General features: G+C 46.9%; 1 protein-coding gene across 4 annotated transcripts in view; it reads right to left on the bottom strand.

The window, feature by feature from the left end:
- Positions 1-16,792, bottom strand: part of XPO5 (exportin 5) — a 37,803-nt gene that overhangs the window by 20,574 nt on the left and 437 nt on the right. For 2 of the 4 annotated variants that reach the window (XM_019549679.1, XM_019549675.1), the window contains exons 2-18: positions 15,525-15,646; positions 13,916-13,988; positions 12,937-13,074; positions 12,650-12,832; positions 11,833-11,874; positions 10,909-10,935; positions 9,685-9,870; positions 8,973-9,049; positions 8,367-8,466; positions 7,121-7,204; positions 6,540-6,665; positions 6,204-6,294; positions 4,605-4,733; positions 3,413-3,528; positions 2,304-2,459; positions 1,867-1,908; positions 1,153-1,242 (exon numbers count right to left, since the gene is read on the bottom strand). In XM_019549679.1, the coding sequence (XP_019405224.1) occupies positions 1,153-1,242; positions 1,867-1,908; positions 2,304-2,459; positions 3,413-3,528; positions 4,605-4,733; positions 6,204-6,294; positions 6,540-6,665; positions 7,121-7,204; positions 8,367-8,466; positions 8,973-9,049; positions 9,685-9,870; positions 10,909-10,935; positions 11,833-11,874; positions 12,650-12,832; positions 12,937-13,074; positions 13,916-13,988; positions 15,525-15,646 (1,782 nt within the window). The remainder of the gene's footprint in view (positions 1-1,152; positions 1,243-1,866; positions 1,909-2,303; positions 2,460-3,412; positions 3,529-4,604; positions 4,734-6,203; positions 6,295-6,539; positions 6,666-7,120; positions 7,205-8,366; positions 8,467-8,972; positions 9,050-9,684; positions 9,871-10,908; positions 10,936-11,832; positions 11,875-12,649; positions 12,833-12,936; positions 13,075-13,915; positions 13,989-15,524; positions 15,647-16,792) is intronic. The other 2 variants (XM_019549677.1, XM_019549678.1) reach the window with 2 other exon arrangements.

Genomic DNA, 16,792 nt, shown 5'->3' with positions numbered 1-16,792 from the left:
CTGATGAAGATGTTGAACAGTGCAGGCCCGAAGACCGAGCCCTGGGGGACCCCACTGCCCACATGACCCGTCTACCACCACTCTCTGGGTGCGGCCCTCCAGCCAGTTGGCCACCCATTTGACTGTGTACAGCTTGTTCTACTCTATCCATCCATTGCTTCCTTCCACGCTCAGATCTCTCTGGGATCTCTGTTGCCTGTAACCCCTCTTATAATGGTAGTTTGAATCTGGATCAGTGCCACTGGCATCTCCCTACTCCCTGACCTGACCACCTATAGCCATGGCAGCACATTCTATATCCTACATGACTGGCAAAGAAACAAGTTGGTTTAGGACTCTCAAACGTCAGACCTTAGGATATTTCCATCATGGAAGCCTAACAAAAACATCCCCTGATGATCCAAGCAAATGGTGGCTCTGTATGTGCAGTTTCTCTCTTCACTAATTGGTCGGGTGTACCTGGCAGCTCTGCATAAGTGCCAAGGAACACTCATGGATAGGCAGCGCCAAAACCCCTCTGTCTTGGAAGCGACGATGATGGCCAAAATGTTACATGACCCCAACTAGCGTGTTCAAAGGAGCAGCTTGTGTTCTCCCACAACAGGGAGGTTAATCTATAACCACAGAGCAACTGAGAGCTGCTGTGATCCCAACAAATGAAGGAACCTCAAAGGGGTGGGGAATACCAGGCAGATCACTGCAGGTTTCCAAAGTTCCAAGTCAACAACAGCACTTAAATTACAGCTCCCAGTCACAAAGCAATCCAGGCAGCAGCACTACTGGAGTCGCAAGCCCAGACCTGCCAGCAGTGTGTGGTCTCTAGAAAAAACTGACTCTGGTAGGTTCAAAGAGAAAGAGTAGCTAATATTCCTTTGTAAACTCCCTGAACTGGTCCAAAAGGGAAATACCACTGCCTCTGCTCCAGACCACTTTTGCTGCCATATCAGCTAAGGAGCCAATAGGGACAGTTGATCAGTACAAAAATTAAAATATAGCCACTTTCCAGCTATTAAGCTGTTGTAGGCTTGACTTCCTCCTGCCCCTGACCCTTCAGCTATTACTCATTATCTTACAATTGAACTCCCCATAGACCCTGGGCATGCAAATGAAGGTCAGGTGGCAGGTCCCTAGAATAACCTTTCATGTACATACCAGGACAAGCTGAGGGTAGTCCCGACACATCTTGATAATTGAGGAGCATGCGTGTCTTCTCACATTCTTTACTGCACGAGTTCTTGGGGCCTGGACAGATATAACAATATTCAAGAGACCTGGAATCAAGCTAGAGTCAACAGTCTACAAAATCTACACAACACTCTGTGCTGCAGAGCTAGGGGAAACAGACACTACCACATGTGCATCCCTAGGGATCAATTAACTCCAGCTAATCCCCCGAGGGGTTACAGCTAGTTTGAGCAGTGCCCCAACCCAGACAAGCTGTCTTCCAGTTCTGCTTCAGGGACACAAACATGCTTGATCTTATTTGTAAACAGGTTCCCAACATGCATCTTGGGCTAGCACATGAATCACAGCCACATGCTTGCTCACCATTGAAAGATGTCTGTCTACCAGATGAAATTCAATCCCTAGAAGTCTAGCATAAGACTAGGAACTAAGTGGTTTTGTTCTGGAGTTCTTCATGGGGTTGAATTTCAACCTACACACCTCCCAAGCTTCCATCAGCCTGGGCTTATTAGGCAAGACAACAAAGGAGGAGACAGCTCTTTAGGTTCTTTTCCCCTTTCCAAGAACAGACCTACAAACACAAATCTTGTTGTAGTGTTATGTCCTACCCCATTTTAGGCACTGATGGACCCTCACACAGAATGCACATGATATGAACATAGTGGGATAGTAAGGACTCACCTTACTTTCTTCTATAACTTCAAAGGTCACCGAGGCAAAGAGCTGAGGGACAAGGGGAAAAATGAAATCAATCCTTACATCTGGAATTCACTCCTGTACCTGGGGATTATACACTAATCACCAAGTCAATGGAGACTCTCCTTTTAAGCAAAACAATGAATTCTCACTATGACTGTAGGAGATCTTTAGCAATGCTAAGGCACTCTCGCCAGAGGCTCTCATTTAGTAGTTGAAGTCCAGGGCTGGGAATCAAATCTGGGTTTTCTGACATTGCAACAGGCTCTATCAGTTTTTCCACCTCTAACAAGAAGTATTATTCCTCTCTCAGAGAAATGTCATGAGGAAGGCGTGTGAATGAAAAACAATGCAAGGGTTACGTGGTACTACTGCTCCACCTACAGAGTAACTGATTAAGGGGTAGGCTAGATGGTGCCAACCTTTGAGAGGACTTGTGGCAGGTACTCTGGCCTGTAGGTGACAAAGGGGAAAAGTGCAGAGACGTTGGTAAGCACACAGGATAGAATGAGGGGGTCCTTTGTTTCAAAGTTCAGGACAAGCTGCAGCAGCTCTATGCCCTCATTTACTGGAATTTCCTGTGAGGAGAAATAAGGGGAGGGGGGAGAAAGAGAGCAATGGTCAGAATTCCAGCACACAGCAAACACTCCAATGTCTCCACCAAGAAGTGTGTGTGTTGACTGACACCTGTGGGTGAAGTCTTCCATTTACAAACTAGGCAAGACAAGTGGTACAAAGGCATGTGTTAATCTATATATATTTGATGGGAAACTGCTGTTGAAAGGTAGAAGATGGCATCACTATTTCTACAGTGGTCTTGAGATGTCAACTTGAAATACTTACTATTACTTCTTTTCCAGGGCATCAAAACTCCTCTCTTTTTTGCCTCCTGTCTAATGTTTTCTGGTTTAAGCCATTTTTTCTTGCCACATTTTGCTGTGACCAGAACAAACAGCTAAAATAACAAATAACCTAATCCCAGATAAAAGCCAGTGTCAAAGGTTACTAATGATTACTGCCTGTGATTTTTCAGTAACTGGGTTGCTAACAACAGAGAAGGAAACTACATTTTCCTTGCTGTTTGCTGTGCACTTGCCCCCCCGTGTTGTGCACATATAACCCATTCTCGTTTAGTCACAAAAATCCCCACAGGATGCCATTTTAACAAACCGTGAAAGGTGCCATATAAAATACACTTGCTTTCCTGACAGGACAGACTGTTGTGACTATACCATCCTAGGGCTCTAGTCTCTGCACCAATTCCTTTCAGAACACTGCATCTAGGTACAGGACATTTTTCTGACAGTGGAATATTTCAGTGGGATTGGCTTTACCATCCTAATAGATCATCCTCCCTACACACACAGAGAGCAACTGAGACCTCTCCTAACAGAGTTCAGGATTCAGCACTGATGTATATTGTAGTTACAAGCCAGCATTTTTGCTTCATGCTGTTTGAAGAGCAATGCAGCTGGGAAACACCCACCTCAAATCAAGACAGTCCCTGGAAATATGTTAGAGAAGTACTTACTTCCTTATCCAGAGTTCGAAACATCTGGCTGATGACACTCTCTGAGAAGAAGGTCATAGCATCCCACTGCACAAAGGAAGGTGAGAAGATGGAACAGAGACCTTCCCCTGTCTTAGCTACAAGAGAGGAAAAAAAGACCATGTGAACTGCCATGGCCCTAGGATGATCTACTTTTCCCTTCATCCCTCGAGCATGCTGCTAGCCTGTGGATCCTCTGCAAAATCCTACACTGGATGATTTTACCCACCCCATTAACAAGCACTTCAGTCTCTTCCTTCTGCAATCTTTTCCATCAGAAAGATTCATGGTTAGAGAACCCCCAAGGTGCCAAATGGTGCTTGAAGGCTATCACTTTCATAATTCAGGGAACAATTCAGCTCCTGAGTCAAATACCATTCTGGAGATATAGAGAGGAACTGATTCCAACGACTCAGAACTGAGTGGAAAAGAAAGGGATGGGTTGAATGCCCAGCATTCTCAGAGAATCACAGGAAGTCAGGGTTGAAAGGGTCCTCAGGCGGTTATGTAGTCCAACCCCCTGCTCAAAGCAGGACCATCCCCAACTAGTTCATTCCAGCCAGGCCTTTGTCAAGCCAAGCCAAGCCAAGCCTTAAAAACGTGCAAGGATGGAGATTCTACCACTTACATAGATAACCTGTTCCAGTGCTTCACCACCCTCCTACTGAGAAAGTTTTTCCTAATATCCAACCTAAACCTCCCTTGCTGCAACTTGAGACTACTGCTCCTTGTGTCAGTGGCACTTGGGACAGTACTAACCACAATGGGACTTGGAAGGCAGCAAATGGCCTGCTGGAGGAAAAGTGACTGGACAAAGTCCTTTGTAAGTCAGGGAAGGTAGAATTTCTCTGAATGGGGATAGGCTGGATTTTACAGAAATGACAGACCCAATCAATTCTGGCCTTTTTGTTTGAAACTGCTTTTGTTTGAAACATCTGCCTTCAAAGATACAAACCAGAACTGGGATAGGCAGGAGTCTTCCTTTCAACCAAAGGCTCTGTGGTAGGGTGTGCATAAGTAGGCTACCAAGGATTTGCCTGCAGAGACCTAGAGAAGTCTGACCTGAAAGCCAGGTCACTTTGAAGAGGCTTAAAAGATATGCACAAAAGTTTCTTCTGGTCTCTAATAGGAGCCCAAGCTCCTTTTCTTTCCTGCCCTGCTTCAGGCAACTTACAGTTCATGGCTCCAATATCAACAGGTGATGACAACTGGTACTTCAGCCACTCCCCAGCCATCTGAAAGCCAGTCTTTGGGTCCAAACGACATGCCATCCTCATCACCTCTCCCTGCTGTGCCCGGAAAGCTGCCACAGGAAATGGACAAAAAGAGGTAGGTTCAGATAATGGAAAGATGAGGTAGACGCCATTTGCAATGTTGGGGACATTTGTGGCAACTGCTTAGGCAGTGGTGCTCTGCAGAGTGAGCTCAGCACATTTAAATCCTATGACCCCAGCTGACTTCCTGCCCTTTGGGCGGGGGACTGAACTCAATGATATTCTGAGGTCCCTTCCAGCCCTAATGTCTATGAAATCTATGAAATTAATTTCAAACTGCATTCTTTAAAAAGTAAATTATAACAATATAGCTAAGGCCTGCATTTAATATAATCTGTTAAATTTATTTTAATTATAAATATTGTCAGAGAATATCTTTGCTGCCAAAGTTTTAAAGCAATTCAGACCACTGCACTGGAAATCACTGGCTAAAAATACAGAATTGGAATTTTCTGGAGCCCATGTTTTACAACAGTAACCTCTTCACAGCTTCAGAGAGAACATTTTCTCTTCATTTCAGTTCCCCCCAGATTAGCTCCAGTGACTTACTGAAAAGCTGAGAAGAGGCAGGAATGCTTATTTTCCTCTTACAAACAATAACTAAGAACTAGGTGATGGAAGATAAGTTATCTTGTATACCAAACTGAAGGACATTAAAAAGAGCCAGCTCAATTCACTAAGTACTGACAATGCTTTCATTGTTGTTTCAGTAAATTTAACCAAAATATGTTTTGCCTTTAATACTGAGGATATTTCATGTAATTATGCTTCCCATTCTCTTTCCAAAGTGACCCTGACATGAGTCACATGTAAAGACAGAACTCCAGTGCTTGGCCCTCTTTTTTTAAACCTTTGTTTCCAAGCCCAGCTCCTGATCTTGTGCTGGGTATAACTGGTTTCATTCCAAGTTAATTCCCCAGTTGACTCCAAAGTAGCTATTTCTTTACACCAGTGGCTCTCCATTATTCGAGATCAAGGCTCCCTGCAAAAATGTTAGCTTTAATTCTCTCTCCTTTTTTTGAGTACAGAAAAATACTCGAGCAATTCTTTGGCTGCAGAGAACTTAAAGACCACAATAGGGCAGAATAGTTTTAATGCTACAGATTCCTGTTTGAAACTATTTATCCTGTGAATCATGTTTGCACACCTAATGGTGGTAACACTGCATGGTGCCCTTGAAAGGATGTAAAGGTACCCCAGGATGCCACAGCACACTGGTGGAGAATCACTGCCTGACACAGTGGGTGGTGAAGGCTCTGCAGAGGCTGTTGTTTTGGGCTCCACTTGCTGGTCAAAAGCTTAACTGCATGGAAAATGCCAAAAAATTCACCAGACGCAAAGCACAAAGATAACCTGGGACAATGTGAACAAGTGTATCCCACTGCTGAGCTGGTATATGGGGCCCTAGCTAGTAACTTGGCAAGAACGAAGGGAAGGCTGCAAGCCTTGGACAGAGGCAATACAACTAGCCCAGAGGCTCCCAGGCAAGAGTGACTTACAGTTGAAGAAGGCATTGAAGTCTTCATCGCTGTCAAAGTCAAAGCGAGAGTATTCACAACTGGGGCTGTCTGTCTTGGAGGGAAAGCCCACCTGGAAATACAAGGGACAAGGTGACGGAGGGGATGAAACCATCCATGTCAGCTGAGAGCTAGCTCCAAGGAGGCTCAGACTAAGGTCACAAACTAGACAGTAGCAATTTTCAGGAGAGCTGCACAGCAGCCTGGAGGTGACTCTCCCTACAGCCACATCAGCTACCCAGCTTCTCTACTGTTACAGCTGTATAACATTAATAGAACCACCTGCTCAACATCCAGCAGGTCAGAGATCCCCCATACCTTTACTAGGTTAGTCATAGATGCTCTCAGATACTTTGGGATCATAGCCAAGAGCAGAGGGTCACGAGACAGGACGTCATGCCGGAAGAGGGCTCCCCAGGTGATCTGGGTGGAGGAGCGCAGGAACTGAGAAAACATGAAGAAAAATGAAGATTGCAACAGGGCAAGGATTTCTTAGCACAAAAGGTTCAGGCTTCTGCACCAGAGGGCAAACACAATTTACATCAACACCCTAGTAAGGTCATGCACTTTCCCAGGCTCACCTGAAACCTCCAAGCTAAACCAGACTCAAATAAGACACTCCAGAAAGCAAATACCAGCCTCTCAGTCTCAGGGGCTTCACTGACAATATGTCAGCCATACTGAATTGGATTTTTTGGGATGCTGAAGGGCAGAGCAGCAGAGGTGTTGCTTCTTCCCATATTGTCAGAAAAGGAAACAGAGCGGCTAGAAAATGGTGTCTGGCTCTCGAGTATGCAATAGACATGAGCAAAGACTCCTTCAGGGGAGAAGTTATGCAGCTACCTACATGGGCAGCTTAACTGTATACATGCTGCGGAGATTCTCTGTCCTTTACATACCTGACTGGGATGGGTTGTGAAAGCTAAAAACGAATCAAGATATTTTCCAAAATTTGCTGGTGTTTCCACATCAGAATCGGAGCCCTTTTAAGAGAAAGAGAAGTAATTTCAGACAAAACACTTTGGAGTCAGAGCAGGAGGAGATGGGACACAAGTGGCAGTGTCATTATACAACAAGGATGCAACATCTTGGGGGGGGCTGGGAAGCCACAGCAGAATGACTATGTTCTGAAACTGCTGCTGCTCAAAGGGCAGCTAGTTCCACTAGGTTGTCCTGGAGAAGCTGAAGGAGTCAGCATCCACATTTGAGAGGAAAGGGTAGGCTTTGAGCCTGTTGGAGGCCATTTTAACAAAGCCACAACACCTCAGGTAACCAGGTGACTGCTGAGCCAGGACTCCCTGACCACCACAGAAATGGTGGGAAAAGAAAGCCTGGGTGGTAGCAGTTCTTAACAAAACTGGCAGAATTTCACATGCAGGTTCACTGACCAGAGTTCAGTGTCATTTTCCCAGGTCACCTCACCCCCATTTCTGAGAGGTTCAAAATATGTGTTTAGAGCAACTATGTGCTCAAAATGAAAACCTTCTTTTCAAGGTGCTGCTTCTCTGCACTCCTGTACCCTGACCTGATGGCTGTCTTAAGCACTCCCTTCTCTGGAGCTCTTCTTGTCACTACTACCATAGCAGCAGACTCTTCCCTGGTATTCCTTCACCTCCCTTGAGTCTGCTGCCTCCCTTACTACATAAACAGATCCTAACATCCTGGACTTGGTGCAGCCAGTGAAAGCGCCAAAGTTTCAATGTATACTAAGAGTGGATATGAACACCAAAAAGGGAAAATAACTATTTAAATTAAAAGGCATAAAAGCAAATGTGAATAAACTAGCTATGAATAAATTTAGGCTGGAAGTCAGAATAGGTTTTCTTACAGCAGGAGGGACAAGAACTAACTAGTTTTAAAAGTCAGCTGCAGCAGTGTATAAAGATTATATGATGCACTTTCCCACAACAGCAAGAGACCAAGCTTGATGATCCAACAGGTCTTCTATGTCCCATGTTCCTACAGTGCTGACAGGACACAGCCCCCAGGTTACACTTCAGAGCGAAGGTGTTTTTTCACCAATGTTAGAGGAAAAAATCCCAAACCAGCCAACATCAATGGTGCAAAACTAGGAACATGGCATACATATCTAAAGCCAATCAATCCCCCTCTCAAGACCATTTCTGGCATTTTTAGGGAACTTACTAATAATGCACACAGCTGGCTGCCCAAAGCACACAAAACTTGGCAAAGTCTCTTCAAGAAGACATAGTGCTTCTCTACTAGGCCTTCTCCATCTGCTGTCCTGGGATGAAAAGGAAGGGAAAGGGTAGATCAGAGTTAAACACAAAGCAGATGACACAGGAAAACTGTCAGGACAGTGAGATGTCAATATGACTGGGTTTCTTTTACCACTACTGAAGTTCTTGGTAGCATGGGTCAAATTAAAATTTAGAAGTATATCTAGTCTGTATCCTTTGGACTTTACAAATATTTCCTGATCGAATCTCAGCCTGAAAGAGAAGGCTTTTAAAAACCAGACGTTATTAAGACCAGCTACTTCTTAAACTATGAGCTTAAGACAATAGCTAGCTTTTCAAGAAGCAATGGCTTAAAGGGCAGCACTCTGTGGGTAGGAAGCTGAGAATTCCACCCCCCTCCCCCCAAGTTGGAGACAGGTGCTGGCTGAGGCTATATCTAGCTTTAAGTTTTAAAAGCTGGGGATGAAAGTAATTAATGCAGATCAGAAACAGCCATTTGTTGTTTGAAGACCGTAACTTGCCTTCTCAGCAGCAGCAAGACAGTACTTACTGAGCAGCGGACAGTATGTAGTGCATGGCAACATCTCCAAACAAAACCATCAGGGGCTTCCGATCCTCCAGTTTCCCCTAGGCATAAAGAAACATAAACACCCAGGTCACAAGAGATGACTGCAGTCCTTTCTGCTAGTCAAGTCACTAGCCATGCTGCCATTTGGAGCCTTGCATTCCCCCCAGATGTGAAGTAAAAACTGTAGTAAGAAACTTAAGGAACGTTTAAAGGTACACTATTCTAATAATCACTACTTGGGAGCCTTAAACTGAGACACCCTGCGCCCTTGTGTCCATTTCTCTTCTTAGGCTGCACACTGGCTTGTCACTGAAGGGCAGGTGATGAATAGCCGGGTTGTAGGACTGATTGCAAGTACTGGGCTCATGATGCTGTACATCAGAAATCCTGCTATTACAGCTGGATGGCAACACCTCAATGCTTTGCAGAGGCAGAAATAATACTACTCACTCAAGCAAGTTTTTCCAGCTTCAAAGGAGATGGGGCACACAGATAACGGGGCCAGGGTGAGTTCCAGCCACTGCTCTGCACACCCTCATGGTGTGATATCCACCTTATCATCACCCAGACTCCTAGGCAGCTGGAGGGAGGGTAGCTTCAGTCAACAGAGGAATGAGATTTCCATTCCTCAATCTGAAGAAATAAGCAGCAGCTCAAAGGACAGAGTCAGAGAAACTCCTGAGGATGAACTCACCTTCCTGCTGACAGCAATCAGGAGACACTCTGCTGCTCCAATTTGGAGCTCAGGCTCGTTTAGAAGCAGGCACAACATTTCTAAGAGCTTGCAGTTATCTGCTGTGATGTGGCTCATTGCCACCCAATCTATGTAGCCTGCCAGAGTGTTAAGGGCTGCTATCCCCACACGGCAGTTTGCTTGGGCCTGTGGACAGACAGTGAGGAAGAGGTCAGAGTCAGAACCATTTTTCCACATAAAACCAAACTCACAGCAAAACTTATGGACAGAACAATATCTCAATCACAGCTGGCTGCTTCAGAGGATAAACAACATGGACAACTTTCTGAAGCACCTTTCTCTAGGGAAGAAACTGAAGTGGGTGCAGTTAGGGCAGGGGCAGGCAAATGGTGAATCCAGCCAGCGGCTGGACTCCATTTCCCACCAGCCCCTGCCAGGATGTGCAGAAAGCAGATTGCAGTTGTGCCCTGAATCCGAACCGCGCAGTCACCGCAGGAAGATCCCAGTCCCGACCTCGGAGCAGATTCCTGCCCAGCCACGCACCCTGCTGGCACTGCTACAGCTGGTCTGAATGGAAACCCTGGCCCTGTGCTGTCACAGCCCTGCTGCTGCTGGGGTCTCCACAGAAACTGGCTGCAGAGCCAGCAGGGGCTGCTGGAACATGGAGTCTGCTGTGGGCCCGATCCAGCATGCGGGCTGGACTTTGTCTGCCCCTGAGCTAGGGGAAGTAAAGCACAATCCTCAGGCAAAAAACAGCAAATCCATGCTCTACCAGTTCTCTTCCAAAAGGGCAGACCGCTTAAAGCAGGGAGCTTCCCCAAGTACTGTATTTTGCTGGATAGAACATGCCTTCTTCTACCCTGAAAAAAACAGCTGCTGGAAACTGAAAGGCAAGAAAAGCAGTAAAAGCAGTTTCTGCTGCTTACAGGGCAAAAGCAAAGTCTGCATGGACCAACAGGAAACAGAATAATGAGCAGGTTCACTCCCTAGCAGCTCCTACTCAGTTACTACAAGAGAAGATCTTTTTTCTTCATTCTGCCTTTGGGAAAAAGGGGTGTATGTTGTTCCAGGGTGCATTCTATATGAGAAAAATACAGTAATTAAAGGATGAGTTCACAGCAACTCTGTGTCTGGTATTAGCCTGCAGTAAGAGGGGAATATTGGGTCTGGTTCTCAGTAACCTTGGTCTTGGGGACAGCTATATTGGCCCTGCCTTATACTCACCTTTGGTTCCTGAGTCAGGTCAGTCTTCTGGAAAAGAGAACAAGAGACAGTAAGTGATTGTCAGAGTGCGCTTCTCCCAGCCACTACTGGGCAAGCCCTGGCTCAAGCCAGGAGAAGCCTCAATAAACAGCTGCCCAGTGAAAGAGGCTACAACTTGCTTTCCAGCTCAGGAAATGGCCGTAGCCACCACAGCCACTTCCAGAACCCGCTGATAGGTAGAGAGACAGGACTTTCCACAGCAAGTTTAGCCACAGTTTCTCTCTCATCTGAAAGAAGACATTCCAGTCAGCAGGTTCCAGGCAGAAGAGGGTGAGAGGAAGGCAGGAGATGGAAAGGTGTTCTTGAGCTTCCTGGAAACTTCCAGGGAAAAAGATGTCTTTGCCCTTTTAGAGCATGTTGCATCCAATTCCTACAAGCTCCAGGAGATGCTGGCAGCCTCATTTTAGCGAAACTACTGCTTGGAAAGGCGAAGTGACTTATCGAAGGGAATAAGGCAAGCCAGGGGTAGAGCCAGGAATGGAACCCCAGAGTCCTGCTTCTCAGCTCCTACTGCTTAACAGTAGCTAGTGCACTTCTGGGGACATATCAGCACCGAAATACAGCAACAGCAGAGTCTGACCTGGGCAGACCCTCAGTTTCCCTGAATGCAAGGATGCTGTAAGCATATCTTTCTGCTGCAAGGTTTGGATTTGGAAACTCAATTTTGTCAACACAGATCGTGTAATGATTTAAATCACCCTGGTTACTGCCCCAAATGCCTCTGCAGACCCACCACGTTGGAGCTGCATATCTTAAAGCACCATGGATTATAAGCTTTGGGGGGCTATATGTTACCTCCCCCACAACCTTAATGTGCAGATGAGTAGCTGAATGCCCAACCCTTGGAATTCACCCTGCGCACAAACAGCTCAAAGATCTGCTAACCTGTGGAATGGCGAGGGCGTCTTGTTCCTGGGGTGCTCCAACCTTGCCAATCAGAAAGATGCCACCGTTAGCAGAAGCAGCCATACTTCAGAGCCTGAGCATTGCAATTCCAACCTCCCCTGGACATGCGTTCCAACTGCTCTATGAAACTCACCATGGCTCCCCACCCACCATCTCTTGCAGCCAGAAACTGCACAAAAATCTACCGTGACTTTGTGGAAGGATCTGCCTGGCCAGTGAATGTGCCACAGGAAACAGGGTAGAGATGTCCCTCTCTACAGACAGGACACAGTCTTTTGCTACTGACCACCACCCCTCCCCCTAGCCTTGTGTGTTAAACGCAGCTTGATTTTAATAGATTGAAAGGAGGAAACAAAGTGCATATGAGAAGCATACATCTGGGTTAGTCATAGCTGTGTGCCTTGCCTTGCCAAACCCACTTCACCCTCACTGGATCAGGTCACCGAAGTCCACTGGGGAAGAATCTCCAGTACTACATGTATTGAGCAATGTGCATATGTCTGGCCTAATAAAGTCCAGTTGAGATCACGGGTGTCTGCAAGAGGAAGGTAGCAGCACCTTTAGGCATTTCTTGGTAGACAGGAGTTTGTGAATTGACAAGTAAGAGAAAACAGCTGAACAAACCAAGGTACAACTCATGATGCACTTGGCAAGTGAATGCCTCTGGGTAGATCTACACAGCAAATGAAAGACAGGAGGGCAGCACAGGACCCTCTTGCCTCTCAAAAAGCCGTGATTCAGTTCAATGCCCTCAGGTCTCCAAGGATGACTGGACTACAGGGAAGGAGATTCTTACCATGCGCCTGTATTTGTTGACGTTCTGCTGTAGGGTGGTGAGCAGGAAGCTGAAGATCTTCTCCATGTTCTGGGTGAGGGTTTGCTGGATGTCCCGTCGCCGCTGGGTAGGCAGAGTTTGGAAAGTCACCACATCCTCTGCCAGACGTAAGAGGATGAACATCACCAGTTCTGTCTGTGTCTCCTGATGTTCCAAGAAGAAACATATCCAATGAGCCCTTACATGACATCAGACCTTTCTACTAACGACCCCCCTGGAAAAACAGGACTGACAGGTGTGCTTCATACCCCTTGTTTGGAGAGCGTGTCCAACTCTTTCAGCATATCGGGCCAGTGCTGGGGCCATTCACGCTTGATCATCTCCACCACAATGCGGGACAGAACATCCTTAATGTGGCTTTCCTCCTCCAAAATACTTTGGGTTCCCTGTGAGAGAAAGAGGATCAGTCATATATGAAGAGAGCCAACTGCCCCCAGCACATTCAATAGTCAGACCATGAAAGAATCCTGGTAGTTGACATACTGCACAGTACAAAAAAAAAAAAACACACCCACAAATACATCCTCATCCCAGCTGCCTCAGCTGAAACAGCTTTCCTGTGGTACTTGGCAGAACCAATTTATGGAGACCATTACTTCCAGGAGACAGAGTGAGAAAGGGGAGAAAAGATCAACTCAGAAGCCTCCTCTTGTGCCATAGTACAAGGAGGTCTTGAACGCAATAGTGAGCTTTCTGGGTTTAATCCACCAGCCACCATTGTATGTCAATGTATGACCTACAATGTCAACCAAAAGGTACTCCCTTCAAGAGTCAATAACTTGGATTAGGCATTTCATCTGGCTTTCATGCCAAGAGCAGCAGAATTCTCTCATCCCAGAGCTACATTTCAGAACAGGAAGCACCTTAGTAAAGTCCAGTTTCTTTCCACCCCACTCTGTTGTTCATACACAGAAAGAGTCATCTCTCCTTTACTAACTCTTCCAACAAAGACCTGCAACAACACTTTATAAATAAATATGAAGCAGGGCTACATTTAGATCCCTGTGTGCGAGGCATTTGGTTTATCCTAGAGGTGAGAAGACTAAGGCACAGGGAGAAACAGCACCTCCTGCAGGGCTACAAAGCAAGTAAATGATAAACCCAGAATGGTAAAGACTCTTCTGTGCTCTAAACCAAAACCATCCCTTTTGCCTCGCTTCCATAAGCCACCTCCAAAAAGAGGAAGAGCCCCCATGGTGGTTTGGCCTGGAGGCAGCCAGTACTTACACTGGAGATGAGCCCCATGACATTGTTCTTCAAATAAACTTTCTCAAGACGAGGCATGTTATTCCAGCGGAACCTGCCCAAGAACACACATAGTGGACACCAAGTGAACACATTTATAGAAAACAACTTGTTTCTTAGAATATAAATATGACAATTGGAACAGTATCAGAAAATATGGATACGAGCTGCTGGGATGCAACTGCTATACCCATCTCATTCTGTAGTGATACAACTGTGGCAAAACCACTCTGCTTCACTCAGGATCCAAGTTAGGGCAATTTAGCTCATCTGCATCACTGCACTATGGGTCAGCAATCTATAGCTTGTGGTTCAAATTTGGCCTGCAGGTGTGGGGCTTTGCAGTATGGAGAAGCAGCAGCAACCAGGTTCTGGTGCCTGCCCACCTGACTCTGACCCAAGCTGGATCATTCCAGCCCACAGCCTGAATAGGCTGCCAGCTGCTGTGCTACAGGATTCTTCAGGCTTAACAATTACAGTGTACTAGCTGCTGTGCACTCCAAAACAGCCACAGCCCACTGCCTCTTCTAAAGCAGCTAAAACATGCATGTGTCCTTAGTGAACTTTCAGCCCTTTGCCCAAGCTAGGCAGGCTGAGGCTGTACAGTTCACTGCTCTTCCAGCACCCCATTCCTTACTGAAAAAAACCAAGCCACATCATGGGTTAGAGTTAAAATTACCCAGTTAATGCATTAACATGCCTGCTGGCAGCACAGTTCAGGGAGGGTGCATCTGCATGTGTGCTTTACTGCAGAGTGAACTAATTAGCTGCACAGTAAAGCATTTCCACCTACATATGTGCCAGTATTAGGGCACAGTAAACTAATTAACTGTGGTACAGTCAGGGACAGTACTATCTTACAGCAAGATCATTTACTGCACTGAAACGCACAGAGATGGCAACTGGGTGGGGGCCAGACTCCTGCTTAGCACTTACTCACATGGCTCCACAGCGTCAGCAGAGCTGCACCCTAGCCCCAGCCAGCCCCTCTGCTGCTACTCCGGTAACCCCTGCCAGCCCAGGCCTGCTCCACCCTGACTTGAATTGCTGTTGTCCCAGGTGCATATGCAGATGGTGTGCCCAGGAGAAGTTTACTTTGACTCAAACAGCTCTGAAGTTTATTGATTTGCCTTAATTTCATATGTAGATGTACCCGGAGTGAGCAGAATTTACTAGTAATGACAGGACACGCAGTTCTGAGTTTACAGAGATAACACCCTGCCAATCCCTAACATGGTCTACCTGAAATCGTAGTTTCATAGTTAGTAGGGTCGGAAGGGACCTGAGCAGATCAACAAGTCTGACCGCCTGCCATGGGTAGGAATGTGCTTTATAAACACCAATGAAATAACCTTCATATTCCTTCTGAACAGTATTTACTACTATCCCTCTTTTACAAATGTGGAGAGAAGCACAGGGAGGGACAGGGATTTGTCCCCTTATGTCACACAGCAGTGGTTTTGGAGCTAAGACCCAGAACCCCAAACCCACAGTCTCCTGCTGTCACCAACAGATTTCTGGAAATATTAAATGGGCAATTATGTTCTTTTCCTCTGCAAAGTCCCCAACATTTGAGAGGAGAACCCCTTACTTGACCACGTGCTCCAAGATCTGAAGACCAAAGTGCCTGACAATGGCCGTCTGTGTTTTCTCCGCCAGCTTTAGCCCACATGGGACGCAGATGGGACACTTCTCCTTAAACTCCTCGCAGAACTGGGAAAGAGCAAGAAAAACACTAAGTATAAAATTACCAAGCATCAACCCAGAAGAGGAAGGGAAAAGTGAAACAGGCAAATTTCAAGCAAAAAGTTCCCATGCCTTCAAAATTCCCTACTCTGTATATGGGGAGGGAGGCAAGGGGAATTTTCCTAGAGAAGCAGGGGGAGGCTGAACCATCCACACCTGCAGGTGCTAAGCTATCCCCTACTACAGCAGACTCAAGGCCCTCTTGGAAAATGTCAGCTTTTAGTTTTCACTTATTTTTTTAACTACATAAAAATATTAAAGCAGTTCTGCTGCAAAGAACTCAAAAAGCTCCCAACAGGGCAGTGGATTCCAGTTTCAAATCTCTGGGTTTATCTTGTGAATTGAGTTTGCACACATCAGTGTTGACACTGCATGGCGTTCTGCAGCATCCTGAAAAGGACCTTGAGGGACTTGGGATGCGGCAGCACCCAGGTTGAGAATCACTGTCCTACTGTTTTACACCCTTCCCAGGCATGTTCTGAGCCTGCAGGCAGTTTCAGGTGACTCAACCAGAGCTTAGTGCCTCCCAACCCCCAGAGCAAGACACTCTGACACTGGCAGACACCCTCCCCGCCCACTGCAGGCCATGAAGCTGCTGTACCACCAACTGCCAGCACATGGGAAGGGGGGCTGCAGCAAGGATGGCAGCAGGGGCGGCAACAGGGGCTGTACACCTCCTGCTGGGGGGCCCGTTTCCCTGGTGCCCAATGTGACTAGACAAACACAGGCCCAGCTTCAAGGGACAGAGTATGGAAGGGAGTGTGCGCCTCACCTGTCCCCCTGGGGGCAGGCCCTACATGGGCCCGGGCCCAGGGCTGGGTGTACCGGGGGCTGGGGGAGGAAAGGAGTGCCAGAGCTGCCACCCCCTGCTGCCCTAAGCCCTATGGGAAGGGGGTGGGGTCAGGACCAGAACCAAGGAGGGGCAGTCAGGAGAGAGGCAAGCTGGAGGTGGGGCCAGAGGTAAGGGGGGAAAGCAGAACCAAGGCAAGGTGGGAGCGAGGCCAGAGCCCAAGCAAGGTGGGGGCGGGGCCCAGAGCCCGGTCAAAGTGGGGGCGAGACGAGAACGACGGGGCGGGGCCAGAGCCCAGGCAAGGTGAGGGCGGGGCCAGAGCC

This window comes from Crocodylus porosus, unplaced genomic scaffold (genome assembly GCF_001723895.1).
Source record: "Crocodylus porosus isolate Cpor-Errol unplaced genomic scaffold, CroPor_comp1, whole genome shotgun sequence".
NCBI classification, from domain to species: domain Eukaryota; kingdom Metazoa; phylum Chordata; order Crocodylia; family Crocodylidae; genus Crocodylus; species Crocodylus porosus.
This window is presented reverse-complemented; position numbering and strand designations above follow the sequence as displayed.